The 17586-nt window shown below is 50.0% G+C and overlaps 1 protein-coding gene across 1 annotated transcript in view; it reads left to right on the top strand.

Moving 5' to 3' along the window:
• The window catches only part of GMDS (GDP-mannose 4,6-dehydratase), a 499210-nt gene that overhangs the window by 428179 nt on the left and 53445 nt on the right, over positions 1 to 17586 (top strand). Inside the window, exon 9 of the mRNA XM_060110789.1 lies at positions 2776 to 2872. Within this exon, the coding sequence (XP_059966772.1) occupies positions 2776 to 2872 (97 nt within the window). The remainder of the gene's footprint in view (positions 1 to 2775; positions 2873 to 17586) is intronic.

Below are 17586 nucleotides of genomic sequence, written 5' to 3'. Positions count from 1 at the left end.
TCCCCGTCTTTTCCCACTTCAGCTGCTGTTACAAATGCCAGTGTGGCCCAAGGCTGCAGGGCAGCCCAAGAGAGTCCATAGCAGTCGGGGAAGGTCCCGCTGAGCTGGCCATCAGCCTGCTGGTGTGGACCGGAACCGGATGCTTTCCTGGGGTCAAGGGTGAGGCTGTGTCAGTAACTCATCCCCTAAAGCAGGGGGGCAACCACAGTCTGCAGGCCAGACCCCAGCCAAGGCTTGTTTTTTACTGTCCTCTAAGGATGTTTTTACTGTTTTAAAGGGTAGTTAAAAATTTTAAAGAAAGATGATAATGAGGAAGAGAAGAAGGAGGAAGAGAATGAGGAAGAATACGTCACAGAGCCTCTTATGTGATGGCAAAGCGGAACTAGTCAGTTTCTGGCTCTTTACAGAAACAGTTTGCCAGCCCCTGGTCTGGAGATGTGGCCAGCTTTGCCAAGTTCCCTGGGCCACACGTGACCCCAGTCAGGGGACACCTTGCCTCACGCCTCGTCGACTTAAATATGTACGTGGCTACGTGTGTGGCTTCAGAGAGGTTCATTGTAAACACATGGGTCTGAATCACCGTTCCTCCAGCTTGTGGCCTCCGTTCGGACTCACCACCACGATGGGCGGTGTCACGTGTCTCCGTGTCCCCACGTCAGCCTGACCATCACAGATGACATGCCGAGCCGCAGCTGGAAGAAACAGCAAAGCGTGCTTCTGGACCCTCTGGCTCCGTGCAGATGCCATCAGGAAGGCGTGTGCGGAGCTTGCTTCTCTTTGCGAGCGTGCAATGGGAACAAAAATAAAACTAAAACGCACTCCACAGAAACAAATATCGTTTCATTTACTGTTGATGAAAGCGTCACCAGAGAGAGGTTCCACTAAAACAACCAACTTTAGAATTAGATAGGTAATTTTTTTAAATCGTGACTTTACCAAACATTCTCCCTTACTGTGGACATTGGCCAAGGTTTGGTCTTCATCCATCAGAGATGACAGGGCTCACCAGCCCCTCAGCTTTTCCCGTTTTACAGCAGTTTTACTGAGCATACTCCAAAGCGTCCACCTACCATATCCAGGTGAATGTTCCAGAAACTTAGCTCTGATCCTGCCAAGTAAGTCTAGGCAAGGGTAAGAAATTAAACCAAATAAGTAAATTCCCAAACACCCTTTTTTGAGTCATTAATATAAAAGTCATAGAAAATGCCAGTTGTACATTTTTTTATTGTTCAACATATTATGCTATAATTCTCTCTGTGTTGTGGGATGTTTTTCATATTTGCCTTTAGTACGTTGGCAAATCCAGCATACTCATAAACTGATTATTCCTCCAACGATGAAATATTATCCTTATGCTCTCAAAAAGTAAATTGAGGATAGAACATTTGAGGGGTTGATCACAAATAAAGCTTGTGAGGCCAGTTTAAGTCTCTGATACCCAATCTATGTCCAAAATACAACCACAATCAACTTTTAATGTCCATCTTCAATGGCACCTGTAATTCACACAGTCAAGTAACCAACTTAATGCTCTATTCTTTCCTTTGATCTCCACTGTGACAGAATTGTCCTGTCACAGGATTCATCACCAGCTGATAAAGCAAACTAGGTCTGAGGATAAGCATTGAAGTCAGACATTACTTGGTAACTTCTTTTCTTTCTTTGCTGAAATGTTCCATTTGTAGAAATAAGTCAAATTATATAGTATTTTTTGTTCTTTGGATATTAGTTTCTAGAAATCCAGAGGTCAGCTTTAAGCCAGTGGCTTCATTTCTGTAAAAGTGAGAACATAACATGGAACACCGGCAAGAAGCTGGTCTTGAAACTTGTGAACTTGCCCCTCAGCTTATGAGAAGAGGGGGCTGCTTGTGGGATCCTGAACTGTTGTCGACTGTGGATGTTTAAGGAAGAAGACTTGTCCAAATAGCATCGTGGCTGAATCAGAGAAAGAAGAGACGCTGAAAGGCTGTCGCTTAGCAGGAAATCAGCTGATTCATTACGCACTTTTTGGAGGTTTAATCATGTGGGCTTTATCAATGGGGCCAACTGCTGCCTGGGTACAGCAAGGGCACTTGTGTGGAATACGGGGATGAAATGAATGGTTAATTAGGGTATGAAACTTATTCTAAAATGGAATGCATTCAATTTACAATAAATACTCCTAAAACTACAAAAATAAAAAAAAATAAGGAAGGGAGAGACAGGAGAGTTTAATTCATAATAATTGACTTTATCAAGAATAGTCTAGGGGCTTCCCTGGTGGCGCAGTGGTTGAGAGTCCGCCTGCCGATGCAGGGGACACGGGTTCGTGCCCCGGTCTGGGAAGATCCCACATGCCGCGGAGCGGCTAGGCCCGTGAGCCATGGCTGCTGGGCCTGGATGTCCAGAGCCTGTGCTCCGCAACGGGAGAGGCCACAGCAGTGAGAAGCCCACGTAATGCAAAAAAAAAAAAAGAATAGTCTAAAGAGGCACAGAATCTTTGAAATCCCTGAAAGTTGCCCAATTCCTTATTCTGGCTAATCTGTTCATTTCTGAGGTCTCACTTCTGAACATACCATGATTTTCCTTAAAGAGGAAGGAAAAGCCCTGCCCTTTTGACATAGATCTGGAAAGGCTTTAGAACCACCGTTGCCCTCGTAACACGGTTAAGCACCGGCCTGTGTTTCCTGAGTTAATGAGCTTCTGGCTCCTACAGGGAGAAGCCACGCTGCCCGGCAGCCTGGCCTGATGCTCCCAAGCAGGTTGGGGCTGATCAACTCTTTTTCTTCTTTCCAGGTGGGAAGGAGAGAATGAAAATGAAGTGGGCAGGTGCCAAGAGACCGGCAAAGTTCACGTGACCGTGGATCTCAAGTACTACCGACCAACTGAAGTGGTAAGAGTCTCGGCCCTGGCGGCAGGGCCACACCCAGCCGCTGGCTGGGAAAATACTAACTGGTCGCTGCAGCCAGGCTTCCCAGCTCTGCCCCGGGCTCTCTGTCGTCCCTCAGTGCGCGTTCCCCAAACCAGAGTCCAGGGAATTGCATTTGGGGTGTTATTCTCGCCATAAAATGCATTGCTGTGTAAAGGAAAACGGGGTAACACACGCCCAGGGAAAGAGCTGGTTTCCGAAATGGAGGCTCAGATCAAAGGCGGATCCCATCAAGGTAGTGGCCTGACTGATGGCTGAGGCCCGGTACCTGCGGGTCTGGAGATCACGGTGCACACGCTCACGTACACACAGACACGCACTCATACACACCCACATAAACACACTCATATGCACTCACACATGCTCACATACACTCACATGCACACTCACATATACTTAAACACACATGTACTCATACACATACTCACATGTACTCACATACACATACTCACGCTCACACATGCACACACATGCACTCACATACACACGCACAAACCTGAGCGGTGTTAAGCCCTGCACACTTTTTAAGCCTCAGCTCAAGTACTGTCCTGGTTGTGAATCCTTTTCTGGCCGATATACTACCACCACTGAACTTTCTACTTTTTCCTTTGTATCTGTTGATACATTATATGCTATGCATAACTATATTATAACACCTATTATAATTTACTATACTCATTTGGTTACGTGTTGTTCTCCAAAGAGTTTCTCCAAACTCTTTGAGGAGAAGGACTTTTTTTTGCTATCTTAGATGGTAAATTCAGTGCTTAATGATTATTGGTGGATGAGTGGATAAACGCATAAATTTCGCAATACAGAAGTTCCTGTACGTATTCAAACTTTTATTGAATGAATGAACACGCATTATCTATTAATTTGATAGGTGAAAGAATCCCCCTTGTTTATATAAGCATTTCTCTACCCCTCACCCCGCAATTTGCCATTGGTCTTCCAATTTTATTGATGGTTCTTTCTCCACCTGATATTTACTTTAGTATTTTTAAAAACATGACTAGTCACTAATTACTAATGTTTCATACCCTCCTAATCTGTAAGAATACTTTATCAAATACTAAATTTTAAAATACAAAATTATAAAAAGAAGCTCCTATATTAAGAAATGACCTACAGGTTGTTTGAGCATAACATGCCCCTTTCCTAGATTTATAAGAACTTCTAGCTTGGTGTTGTCACTTAAATGTGGGCCACGTTCACTGTGGTGACAAAACTCAACGTTTTAAAGGTACGTAAAGGTGATAGAAAGCAGCAGCTTCAGAGAGAAATGTTCAAACGTGGTGGTTCCCGGACGAAATGTATATTAACCGTGAAAATAGAATCCTGGAACCTGTTTTACCTGTGTTTGAACCAAATTCCTATCTGTTGTACAACTTTCCGAGATCAGGAAAGCCACGGTGAAGAAGGATCGAAAGTGAACCTGTCACCGGTAATCACCCTTCAAACTGTCTTGTTTCAAACAAAGGAAAACACTTCATTTCATGCACTCTTACACACAGGAGGGAATAAAAAGGAAAGGAAATCAGCACTGCTTGGCGACTGGGGCTGTGGAGTCTGCATTGTCCTGGCCCGGGCGGGGCCGGTCTTTGACACACAGTGAACAATGGTGCCAGTGCTGATGGGGGTGGGTGTGGCCAGCAGAGGATGTGCTGGTCCCAGGGAGGGGACACCAGCATGCTCCTGCTGACACAGCAAGGAGACCCGGCTGTGGAGCCTCCCACCGGGCCCAGAGATGGGCCACAGGCTCTCGTTTTTCTGGGACATAAACAGGCAGCTTTCTTTCTGTGCTCGCGAATGAAAACTGTCATCTCAGTGGAAAACGGACGGAGCCAACCCTCAGCCCCTGTAACAACTTCACTGTGGCCCTTCCGTTTCCAAAGCTAGGAGGTCGTTAAGAACAGCTTGTCTGTCAAACTTACTTGGTCTCTGTGTGGGGTTGATAAGGACCCTTGGGCTCACAGGACAGTTCTTGAAGTCCCTGTGGACGCTCTTTCCTGCCGAGGCTCCACGTCCGTCCTTTTGTTCTGGCCAGTGTCCCTGTCGTACCTGTTCTGCAACTCTGTTTGCACAAAAGACGTTTGAACGTGAGGGCGCCCTCCCATTTCCCAGGCTCTTCTCTCACCCATCTAGCTCTCTCCACCACCCGGGTCCCCTTTACTGCCTCTGGTCTTGGATTTTGAAGGCTGCGGTAATTTTGTCCACTCCACTCAGCACAGGGCTCTGTCGGGCAAGCCTTCTTGTGTGGTGAGGCTAAACTTTTCACCTCATTCCTCAGAACAGCAGTTTTCCCAGCACTTGGATCAGCTTGACAGCCTTACATGGAGTTGCCTCGGGGCTGACAGTGTTCCTCCAGGTGAAAGGGGATGAGAACTGGAGCCCGCCTGCGAGCTTGCACTTGGGTCTGTGCCGTACACAACACACCCGGGGGGGGGGCGCTGGCACGAGGCCTGAGAAGCCCTTGATGTGGGGAGACATGTAATTCTCAGTGTCCAGTTGTGTCCTTCCCTATTCTGAGGTCAAGTCCATCTTCCAAGTACCACAGCCTGCTTCTCATCCTTCCTCGCTTTCTAGAAAAGCTGTTCTCCTGATCAGCTTTCATCCTGTGTCTTCAGCACCTAGGACACCCCGGAGACAAACGCATAAACTAGATCTTCCTAGAGTCCAGTGGGTCCAGAATGATCGAAAGAAAAAAAATGCCGTAAAGAAAATTTGGGGGGGAAAAAGCAGGTCATAGAACACCGGTATCCTAACGCAAGACTAAAGGGAGATAAAGATTTACATTGTTTTCTGAATGAGATTCAGACCAAGGCAGGCTGTTTACGCAGCACAGGCCGGCATTGACCCCAAAGAGGCCGCCAGTGATTCTGTACAGAGCAGACCTCCCAGCTGAAAACCTTTCCCTCGTTGGTTTTGTCACCACAAAATCTTTGGTCCTGCTTCTGCTCCAGAGTGGAGAGTCCTGAAAGTTTTTGTTCTGAGCTTAGGACTCTGGCGTCCAGTTGAGCTGAGCGGAATCCTATTTTCCGGTTCCTTCTCTGGACACCTCTGGGCTTCCCTTGCATGTTTAGGAGTTCTACTGCTGTGGGAAGCTTCATCCTAGAAACTGGACTTTACATTCCCCCTTGCCTCTGAATCCCAGCATCGGTGATGGCGACACGAATACTTGGGTCCTGTACCTCTGTCTCCTCGGGCGTTTCCTCTGCCTGTACACGTATGCAGAGCCCTGGCATCGTGCATTTGTGTGCGGGGAAGAAGCGGGGTTGGGCTTAAGGCCAGACGGCCTGAGTTACCAGATGTGTGAACTCAGGCGTGTTACTTCGCAGTGCCTCTGTTTGGCTGGCTTTAAAGATGGGATTAATAGTCAAACTTCTTTCAAAGAATTGCTGGAGAATTAAGAGAGTCACGTACACAAAGTGCTCATTAGAGCAGTGTCTGGCACATGGTAAAATACCAATATTGATGCTGTTATTGCTATTAATTCATTCAGCAAATGTTTACCACGCCCTGTGTTAGACCCTAAGAATTCAGCATGGACGAGACAGACACATGCGGCCCTCGTGGAGGATGTAGAGAGGAATAATAGGTCAGTTACTCAAGTTGAGTGCCTTTTGAAAAGTAGAAGGACATCACTGGTGAAGTGTACGTATTAACCACTAAAAAGTCAATAACATGGTATAATCAGGGCTTCTAGCAAACGCTAATAGGTACTCTGATTTTTTTATTCTTGTTTTATCTTGATTTTTATCCTTTCTGACCCTCTTTCTGAAGATTCAATAGCTATTCAGTGGTATGGAATTGTCATGTAAATAGGAGAAAATTAACACTGACCTATTACTTAATTTAAAATAATAACAAAGATGTCTTCCTTTTGTTTGAGGATTTTTAACTTGGAAAATTCACAAAGGTTGGATTAGGAAGTATTCATCCTAATGTGCCAAATTTTAATGACACCAAATGTTCAGTTCACTTAAAAAAAAAAAACTAAGATTTTTTTTTTTTCAGTGAAACAAACAAAAAAATTGCCTTTTTTCTGCAGAGCATTTTAGGAAATGGCATGGGAAACACATTAATAGACCGAAATTGAAATCACCTATTTTCCACGAAAAATGTCTTGATTTAAGCTCTACTGGGTGATGGAGCCAAGTTTTTCCTTGCTGTATTATTTGTCTTTAACATTCGCTTTTCTTGCCATTGTATTTCTAATGTCCTCAGCTGTGATTGGTTTTTGCTTTCTTTGCTTACTTAATGTTTATTCGCATTCTTTATAGATACTAGAAAAAATTCCTGAGTTAAAATCTAGAGCTGGGAAAGCAGTAACTTCAAAGAAGGCCAAGAGGCTAGTTAAAGCAACACCTTCCTTCAGTAAAAACATGTGGCCTGTTTCTAATCAAATTACCATATGCTCGTTGAGTTGTCCCCTCTGCAAACTTTTCCTAATATTTTTCTGTAAATGATGTTAAGTTAAATGGCCCATAATTGCTTGTTCTATCTCATAACCCTGTTTAGAATAATGCTGGGTAACACTTTCCAGACCTCAGGAATCTGATCTGTCAGCAGAGGACTTGTATAAATACCAGTTAGAGCTTCGCCCAGCGCCATCCCTGGACACTGGGGGTCTTGAAACGGTCCCTTCTTCCCCCGTAGCTGTTCTCACCCCCTCGCACACGTCCCTGCCCTTAGCAGGAAACTGGACCCTCCCTTCGCCACGATCTGTCTCCTCCGGCTCGGCCAGAAGCGCCCATCTCTCCGGGTCCTCATCCTTCTGACCTCCAGGGCTCTAATCCCACCCCTACGCCCCTGCTTTCCTTTGTTCCTCGTCTGGATGGTGGGGGCCAGGCGGAGAGGGAGCAGACACGGCAGTGAAGGGCGAGCCCCTCTCGCTGCCCTGGGACCTGGAAGAGGAGAGGCCGGGCTCCTTGTTCTGTAAGCGTCCATCGCGGCCCAGCGTGCTCTGCGTTTGTAACTGCCGGAGCGCAGCGGCGGGGAGTGCTGTCACACTGGCTCCTCTTGTGTAATCATTCTCCGAACTTCTTACTGCCTGTATTTCACAGATAGTTTATATCTCTGCGTCACTGTGCATGTGCTGGAAGCCTCCTTCTTCGGTTCCTCATACTAATCTTTCTATCCCTCCTTAAATCACGCTGGCCTTTCCTGTGCTTCTCCTTCCTTGAACTTAACCGAGAGAGCTGTAGTTTCAGTCTCTCCAGTTGAGGCTCAGCTGTTCCACATTGTGGCCTCCGTGCTTCACAGGACCCCGTACAGAACCCCCAGGGTGGGTGACATTCCTCCTAAAGCCTGGGCTCTTCCCTCGGCTCCTGTCCCCTCAAGAGCGTTTACGTCTAATGAAATAATAATTGTGTCCCGACCATAATGCCCCCGACTTCCTCCTGTTTTTCCTTGAAGGGTTTATGATTAGATCCAGATTAGAAGGATGCCATTAAAGACTTAAATATCTCGGTGAATATACATAACTACATACCTTCCCTTATATTAAAAAATTATTTTTTAATTTTTTTATTAAACAAAATTTTTTTTGTTTGCATCCAGAAATCTCCCTGGCGGCCTTAACGCAGATGCTTTCATTCCTTGTACCAACAGGGAATTCCTCTAAAATCGGTACCTTTGTTCCATAAAAGCTGAGCAGGTAATGACTACCCTCATTTGTAATCATAGTAATGACCTCTTGACATCTACAACATAAATTCCAACATCTTGGAAATGTGTTGTAGACTCTGCAGCTACTTTCCTTAGGAAGAGCCATCTGTTCCCCAGCTCAGCCGCTACCTGCAGGGGCTCTGGTCACTCGCAGGAAAGAATTCCTCCGGGAGATGCGACCAGCCACTCCCTCTTCACTCTCATCTCCGGCCACTGGCATCTGTATTCCAGAATTTTAGGAATCCCCATTTGCTGTTTGTTTGTTTCTTAAATCAGCGGTGCTGTTCCCGTTCTATCAAGCCATAATTATCTTCTGAAATAACTGTAATTCAGAAACCTTTTCATGGAGATTTCATAGATAACACTATCTGTGTTTCCTTCTTCCACCTGTTCTGCTCTATGCGTCCGACAAGGCTCATAATTCCTTAGCAAGTTTAATTGTTTTTCCTAGCACAGTGTTCACTTGTGGACACTAGCTATTGCGGGTTCCCCAGAGCTCCGTCTCTGTCTGTCTGCACCGGCCTTTCTCTTCCCTCGAGGCCTCCTCTGGCTTCGCTTCCACACCCTGGCTCAGGGCAGACTGGTCTGTTCACTCACCGTCACACCTGCTGGCACAGTTGAGCGCTCACTTGACTGCCGTGGTCGGAAGCCTCCGAGCTTCTCCCCACAGCTGATGGTCTTGCTTCCTAACTCGGCAGCTCTGCTTGGCCTCCTGCGCAATCACACGTGATGTGCTTGGCCTGCTGGTGAACACCCAGCTCCACTCAGCCGCTGTTCAAAGCAGGCCCTATACCTAATAGCCAGATCCGGTTTGTGCATTTTGTAATGCAGTCCTAAACTAAGAAACGGGCCAGTGCCCAGGTACTAAAAGATTCTGCAGTTTTTAGGATTTGTTACAGGAATCCTTTAGTGCATTCATCACATACATTTAAAATATAATTCTTATTTACCTTCAGCTTCTCAGAAGGTATATCAGCACATATAGAGTAGCCCTATAGGGTTGAGGCCTTAGAGATTTAATTCAGAAGGAATGTTTATTGAATTCCTACTGTGGAAGTGAGTCCTCGTAGCAGGTGGGTGAGGGAAGGCCCTCAGCTGGCAGTGAGTCTCCCCCAGGTGGGGGGACGGCTCGGCAGCTGCAGGCTGGGCCGGGGCAGGAGCAGTGGGGCGCTCACGGGACCAGGCGGTGGCGGCCAGAACAGTGACAGGCGACAGGACGCTGCAGAGATGGAGAGCTCAGGGTCAGGGACCAGATCGGATGGTGACGCACAGGTGGTGGGAACTGGGGTGCCGTCACCCCGTCGGGGACCCGGGGACAGGACTCCCTTCGCGGGGCAGGGGCCTCAGGGCCTCGGGGCGCTGGTGGCCTGGTGTAGAGGAAGGCAGTCAGGTTTGGGGCTACGTGTACGTGAGGTGAGTTGAGGCCCTGAGAGGGGCATTTGGGGCAGGGGGTCGTGAGCAGGAACTGGTCCCCGGCCAGGCAGGTTTGGATGCAGGAGGTCAGTCGGGCTGAGGAGACTGGTTAAGAATTCATGTATAAAGCATTTGTGTCCAAGAGCCACGGGGCCGGACTGAAGGGCTCCCCGCCCCCCATCCTGAGCCCCGGCCTTCGAGGCTCCTCAGAGGTTTCAACGGCTGATGCCAAAGAGCTGACGTGAACTGGAAGGTGATTCTTGCCTCAGTTCAGGCAAACTGCATTTCAGGGGTAAGCAGAGACCTAATTCCAAACTGATGTGCCCCGGAGGGCGGGATGCGAAGCATCTTGGTTCGTAAGGATGGAAGGCTCGTCTGAGTATAAGGTGCTTTTATCACTGTCATCGTTGTAATTATCGCCGTCAGCAGCCTCATACAGGCCTGTGAAATCATTAGTTATCAGGAGACATCTGAAGGCCTCCTTCGAGCTCTTCAGTTTTCGTGTTTTTCAATATGTCTTTGGTTTTTGGCCCCCACAGCTTCGGGCAGAAAAGGTCATTTGCTGTTGAGCGCGGCCAGCTCTGCTTCTTGATCCTATGGTGGAGCCGATGGTCCTGGTGAAAGTGAGGAGGTGGGTTTCCCCTCAGATTCTGCAAAAGTCTGTTCCCAGAGGCTGTCCCAGGCCCCGGGATCCAGCACGTTCCGGGGCGACCCCCGGAACTTCGGTATCGCTGACGGGCTAGGGACCAGCCGCCCTCCGTCACTTCCCTGCCCCCTCACCGTCTTCCTCCCGCGGAAATCTTCCTGCGAAAACCCGTGTCTCTGTGCTTGCTTCTCAGAGGCAGCTGCACATCACTTTTACAGCTGAAAATCTATGTTGGTTTCCCATTGCTGCTGCAACAAACGGTCACAAAGCAGCTGAAAACTGCACAAACGCGTTATCTTACGGTTGCAGAGGACGGAAGCTGAACTGAGTTTCACGGGACTAAAATCAAGGCATTGACAGAGCTGTGCTCCTTCTGGAGAGGGCTCTACTGGAAGAAAACACTGAATTAATCACTTTGACCCGTTGCCAACTGGACCACAGTGTCTCCTGCTGTGTGGAAAACGCCTTATCAATCACCTTGAGGAGGAGGAAGAGTTGGAAGGTTCTAGTTAACTGTCAGTTTAAAGTTTCAGACACACCCTCAAAAAACACAGTGAACGTGCACCTGGGCCACTGCAGACAAGGTCCAACCACTCATACGTCTGAGGGAGCACCAGGCGAGGGCACGAGAACAGTAGGATCTGGGGGAGATTTGTGGCTTAAAAAGAGACCCAGAGAGCGTTCTGGGTTGGGGATGAAGCAGTGGCACCACAGAGACGTGGTGCAGGGACCACGTGGTCTCCCGTGGAGACGCCGACCCTATGGGGGTGCTGGCGCCAGGGCCCCTCCCAGGCTCCCCCGCGGTGCATCCTCCGCTGTCTGGGCAGCGCTCGGCCCTCCTCCCCTCTCTTCTCACCCTCTTCTTCTTCCTGCATTTTGACCTCTTTTCCTTCCTTCCTGCTCTTGCTGTTAGTCTCACAACCAACCAGGAATCATCCTTAAGCCCTACAGAGTCCCTCTGCCTCCGAGATCACCCACCTGTCCTTTGACAGGTGTCTTCTGACCACTGACCGGTCACACTCTGAGGCGTCCCCTTAACCAGTTCCGTTAAGTTAAACAAGGTTCTTGGTGGAGACTGACTTTTAAACAGTTTGCAGCTTTTGTGATTCACGGGCAATGTCGGGAACAGGGGAGGACCCTTCTCTCCTAAGACAGGGATTTGTTAATCTCATAAACATGGGTCCTTAACAGTCGTTCCAAGAAGATCAATCTAAATACACTTTTCTTCATTTTTTTTACATATTCTTCCCCTTTATAATGAAATGTCTCCCTATTTTTCAGGGATTCTTGTTGAGAATGAAATTAATTCTATGCAGAGTGATGTTAGGAAGGCACGGTGCGTTTTAAGTTCAGATTGTTTCTATTATTTTTGGAAAACAGTCCAGCGGAGGACATGAGGCATCTGTGATCCTCTAAAGCCGCCGCTGAACTTGGGGGAAATGTCGAGGTTTCTCTACGGCACGTTAGATGTTCAAGAGAAAGATGCGATTTAGTCTTAGCTTTGGAAGGTTAGGCTTGCAGTGTCTTCCTCTTTGCGCACCTGTTTTGGTGAAACTTTCAGTCAGGTGTATTGAAGTAGGCTTTGGATATGCTGTCCAAAACAGGTAATCAAAATACCGTTTTTATTGCAATTACATTTCCCAGATGAAGAGGACTGACCTCACCGAGGATGGCTCTCTTGCTAATAATGTTAACGTACAGTGACAGTGTGAAGAAATCAGAATTCTAACGGCTTGTGGATCAGATCAATAGGAAAAACAAAAGAGAGAGAATGGGGGTGAGAACAGTTGTGATTTTCCTATGAGGCCCTTGTGCTGAGTGCCGCCCGCTGAGGTGAGAGAGGAGCCGTTTTCACAGTCTGGCTCATCCGTGGACGTGGCGTACATGCCCGTGGACGTGGGGCCTGTTCTGGGGCCAGTGGATGTGGCGTACATGCCCATGGACGTGGGGCCTGTTCTGGGGCCCGTGGACGTGGCGTGCATGCCCGTGGATGTGGTCTGTCCTCGGGTTGGTGAATATGACATACTCTCTTCGTGCACCAGCCCCTCCCAGCTGCCCTACAGGTGGGGTGGCTGCTGGTCCCTTAGCATCATCTCCTCCCCCGGCTGCTCAGGGAGGCCGAGCAGCCAGGGGTGGGGACAAGAACAAACAACCCTGGGATGGGCGGCGAGAGCCTGGCCCAGTCACTGCGTGGTGCTGGGCGACCACACCCTGGTCCCGAGGGAGTGAGGACAGCTCAGCACCCACTGGAGTGAAACCAGGACGGCTTGTCCCCTCAGGACAGTGGTGGCCAAGGCCACGGGGCTAACTCTTGGTGTCTTTAACATATTTAGCAAAAGGCCGGCACTTCCCCCCTGACATTGGGTTTGTCTGGCTAAACATGAAACAAAGCCTTTGCCTGTCCAGTGAGCGTGTCCACCGAGGTCACGTTTCTTCCCGTCCAGCTGCCTCACATCCGAGTCTGGATCCTACACAGTCTTGTGTTCACAGCTTCATCGCTCTGGGGCAAACACAGACGCCACGGCCGTGGCTTCCGGCTTTCTTCAGCAGGAACACCTTTGCACACGTGCTTAGGTTGACGTCAGTCTTCCTGACTCAGGTGCCCCACTCCTCGCCTGCCCTCCCCGACCCTGGCTAAAGGACGTTTAGGTTGTTGTGTCCCCAACCTCTGCTGAAACCCAAACCAGACCATCCACTGCCTACTAGAAATACTCTCCTTTCCTTGTCTGCATTTTTCATGATGTTGCTCTATATTTTTAAGTAATTCAACCTCTTTTCTGTCTTCCTTCCTCATCTTTATAATTTTTCCAGGCAGCTGGACTTCATTTCTGATACCCTTATACTTTATGGTCTGTATCCCAGGCTCAAAAGTAAGGTGTGTATTTATTTTAAACGTGAGTCGACGATATCATTATTTCTCCTGCATCTTCTGTCTGTGTGACATTTTGTGCCCTGACCATCACGTAGACAGTAGGTCAGGGTGTGGTTTTTACAGGTATTGTTCATGTAAACCACTGGCAGTGGTTTTAGTTTATTCATCAAAAGGAAACAGCGAGGGGAAACACTGGGGTCAGATACGTAGGCGTTAAGATAGAAGGCGGCATTTGAAAGTGGTGCCTTTGGCTTCATCTTCACGTTCCCCTGACTCAGCATCCGTTTCCCCGTCTTCTGAATGAAGGATGACTACTGGGAAGGGAAATGAGCGTGTGTGAAGCAGCCTGAGATCGCACGATCAAAGATACCGTATTAGTGTAAACTGCTGCAATTTTTATCAAAGGAGACTCCTCAGACCGGACTCTGGATTCACCTGCCTGCGTTAGTCAGCAGCCCCTGCGTCCGCCGGGAGCCCCGAGCCTCTCCCCTCTTGGAGGTGCCTGTCTCGGTCCTACAGTCCATTTCTGGGTGTTGGAAAGAATCAGAGTCGGTCACGGCCCTGGAAGTTAAAACAGAGGACACGTGTCAGGTGTCCGCCGGCACTCAGGCCGGGGAGGGACGGGCGCAGGTTTGCAGGGCACCTGCTGTGGGTGACGGATGCCTGCCGGCTGGCACATCCTATCACCCTGGCCACTCACGATGGCGTTTGTGAAGCCCTGTTAGCAACCCCTCCACCCAGCTGGTCCTGTGCGGCCAGCACACTGCATAGAGTCCCGCTGAAGAACTTTCCAACTTCCCCAAGGCACCTAAGGGGTGGAGACCGGGGTGCGTTGGTGGCCAAAGTCTCGGGTGAAGACAGACCCAATGCACAGAGATAAGCGAGGTGGACTGAATGTGTGAAAATTGCGAGGAATACCCCCAAACGTGCAGGCTGCGTATGGGGCGGGTTCAGTGCAAGCAGTGGCCGAATGGTTTTCTCCACTTACTTCCCAGCGAAGCTCTCCTTTTGGGATAAAGGTCAGCGCCGTCGTGGGTGTGCGAGCGTCCGTGTGTCCTTAGAGAAGTGGCCGGAGACCACGTGACATTGAGGTCTGTGCTCAGGCAAGAGTGGCAGGCGTGCGCGGCTGGGGGCCGCCTGGCCTGCAGGGCTCAGGCCGGGGGCCCTGCAGTCTCCAGAAGGCTGCTCAGAAGCTAACTGTCTGCGAGGGCTCATCTCAGAGCAGCTGCGAGTGGCCTGGGGGCTCTGGACCTGCAGGGACCGGGCAGCCGCGCGCCTGGTCTGCACTTGGAGGCTGTGTCCCCCATGCCTGCTTCAGCCTCGTGGAGAAGCACATGGAAGCTGGTTCTCCCCAGGGGAAAAATGCTCGAATACATCATTTTTTTAATGTAATTTTAGGGAAGCATCGATCCTTTCCAGCCTTCATGCTGAGAAAGTCAAACTGAACGGCCCAGTCTGCCCTTTCCTCTCTGGTCCCAAGTTTTCGCTTGGCTCCAGTATTCTTTATAGGGTTTTATTTTCTAAATGCCCATTTTGAGTGATTAGAACTTTATACGAACTGATGATGTGTAGCCGTCCCCTCACGCATCTGTAGCTAAGCCCCCCACAAATTCAGTGGGCGCTTTGGAAAAGCGAGACGGCTTTCCCTACCCCACAGACCATGGGGACCTCTCACCCTCCAGGGGGGAGATTCATAGGACCCACACACCGAACTTGGCAATTTCAAAAGATCGTTTACCAATTAAAGTTAAATTGACAGTGGAAGTTTGAAAGTCAAGATTCTGTGCCCAGATAGCCTTGGCCTTCTGACCCATCCTCAAGAAGCTCTGGGTCAACGTGGGCCATGTCTATGCAGTCGTATGTTTTTGATGCTTTGTGGTGGATGCTCAGTTCTCTGGTGGCTGAAGGTCTGTGGGACCACGACCCGTTGATTCCGTGCAGGGTACAGAGCACGTGGCCACTGAGTGTCTGATGACTGAGCGAGGGAACCCCACAGATAGATGCGGAGGAGGAACTCAGGCATCAGCTCGCCGCTTCAGGGACTGGATCAGTCAGCTTGATGGATTGCCTCTCCCGGGTGGTGATGTGTCTGCTGTGGTCTCAGCCGTGATGTGGATCAGCTTGTCAGGTCTGTGCACGCACATGTCTCTCCCTGTGTTGCGGGAGGGGCGGGGTATCAGCAGGGTTTAGAGACAAAGTCGACTTGAAGGCGAGGAGGTGAGAGCCCGGCCGCCACAGGGACGTGTTGACAGGTGGTGAGTCCTGGGATACCTGCCGCTGAGCACGGGCTCAGACTCTGGGGACTCAGGCAACGTGAAAATGATCTTTTAAGATCGGAAGTCATTTACCTTGTGAGCTTGTATGGGTTTTAGGTTATCGTTTTATATACGCAGGTAAGTTTACTGACTATTTGCAGGGATAATTCCACGGGGGAGCCAGAAGCTGTTGTGTGATGTGCCATCTCACTCTGGAGGGCCTGGCCCCCGTCGAGCTGGGCAGGTTTCAGCGAAAGACCACTTCCGCTGAGAGGAGCGACTCTTTCCTTCCCCCCAGACTGCAAACCCTCCGTCCCAGCTCTAAAGCCTGGTTGCAACACAGATTCCTGATCAGTCCCTCCTTCTCCTTTTTCCTCTGATGGAAGCAGCAGCTCAAGCCTCTGCGAGGGCAGCTTATGGGGGCAGAGGAAGGGGGGGGGGATCAGAGGACACAGACCTGACCATCCGCTGCAGGGCTGAGCCTGTGAGCCGCGTACGGGCCGCCCAGGGGTCGCGGTGGCCCTGCTGGAGCGCGTCGCCCACCCTGTCACCTGTCCTTTCCGGGCGGGGCTGGCCCACATTGTACTTACCTTGTAGACAAGTCTTTCTGAGCAGACCTGCTGGTCCTCCCAGCTGTGAGATGCAGCCCAGGAGGAGGTAAGTGCCGTGGCCTCTTGCTCTCTCGGGTACCCGGGCTCTTCGCTGGGCTCCAGGGATGTTCTCAAGGCCCCACGGGCCCACCTGGCCGCCCGGTCCTTCTTCAGCATGCCCTCGGGATTCTTAGAGTAGTTACTAGATTTAACTGAACAGGAGTATATTCTAGCGGAGTTTACAGCAGGCATAGTTTGAGGGAAAACCAAGCCTGCTTTTCCCACAGTCGGAGCCCCGTTATCGCCTTATCTGATGCCATGGGGCTTCCACCCATGGAGAACGGTCTTTACACCTAAACTGCCTCGCTGTTAAGGTCACACTTCACTTCAGCTCTGCCCAGCCTGCACCCTGTCGCTGTGTGGACCACAGGGGTCCCCGCTGCAGGCCCCCTCCTCAGACTCCCCCTCTTTACCTGCCTTTCCTTCTCTGAGCAGCCTGGACGCTCGCTGGGGACACCTGGCATCTGCAGCTACAGGCTTCCTGGCCTGGAGGCTTACAAGGTGCCACCTCTGTCCCCATGTGTCCAGGCCTGGTGGGCCAGTGGCTCATGGCCGTGGCCTCCAGGCCTGACAGGTGAGCACCGGGCCTTCCCCCTCGGGGCTTCTGGACAGTTCCTCGCTGCCATTAAAAGCGGATGAGAATGGATTTGTTTATTCTCACTTCAGTTGCTTATACATTTCCTGACTCCAGGAAATGTGTAAGAAGTGTACTTACCTGTCTGTGTGCGTAGGGAGGGTGCGGCCTGTCTTAGGATGTCCTCAGTGCAGTAACGGATCTTCCTCCCAGAAAGCATGTTTTAAGTGATATGGGGGACCAGCCCCGACCAACCAAAGCCTGTTTTCCCAGTAACACGTCTAAAATGCAAATCAAAATACTTTAGCCACACCTCGTGACTGCAGGTAGAGTTGTTTCTCGGTGGAGGTGCACGTTCTGAGTCCCAGATCCGGGCGCTTCGAGCGGGCAGTGGGGAAGGACAGAGGCGGCCGTGTGTGGCCGGCGTGCGGGGCCTCCTGTGAGGCCAGGAAGAGAGGCCCCGGGAAGCCGTCCGCGCCTGACTCCTCTCGGCTACGTGTCCTCAAGCATCTTCCCCCGCTTCTGAGACCCAGGATCCTTGACGCAGCAGGTGGGCAGGAAGACAGGTGCTTTTTCAGATCACAGTCTGTTCAGCCCG

The sequence above is a fragment of the Mesoplodon densirostris genome, chromosome 10 (assembly GCF_025265405.1).
Source record: "Mesoplodon densirostris isolate mMesDen1 chromosome 10, mMesDen1 primary haplotype, whole genome shotgun sequence".
Lineage (NCBI taxonomy): Eukaryota > Metazoa > Chordata > Mammalia > Artiodactyla > Ziphiidae > Mesoplodon > Mesoplodon densirostris.
The sequence above is the reverse complement of the archived record's forward strand: the minus strand, read 5'-3'. Positions and strand labels throughout refer to the sequence as shown.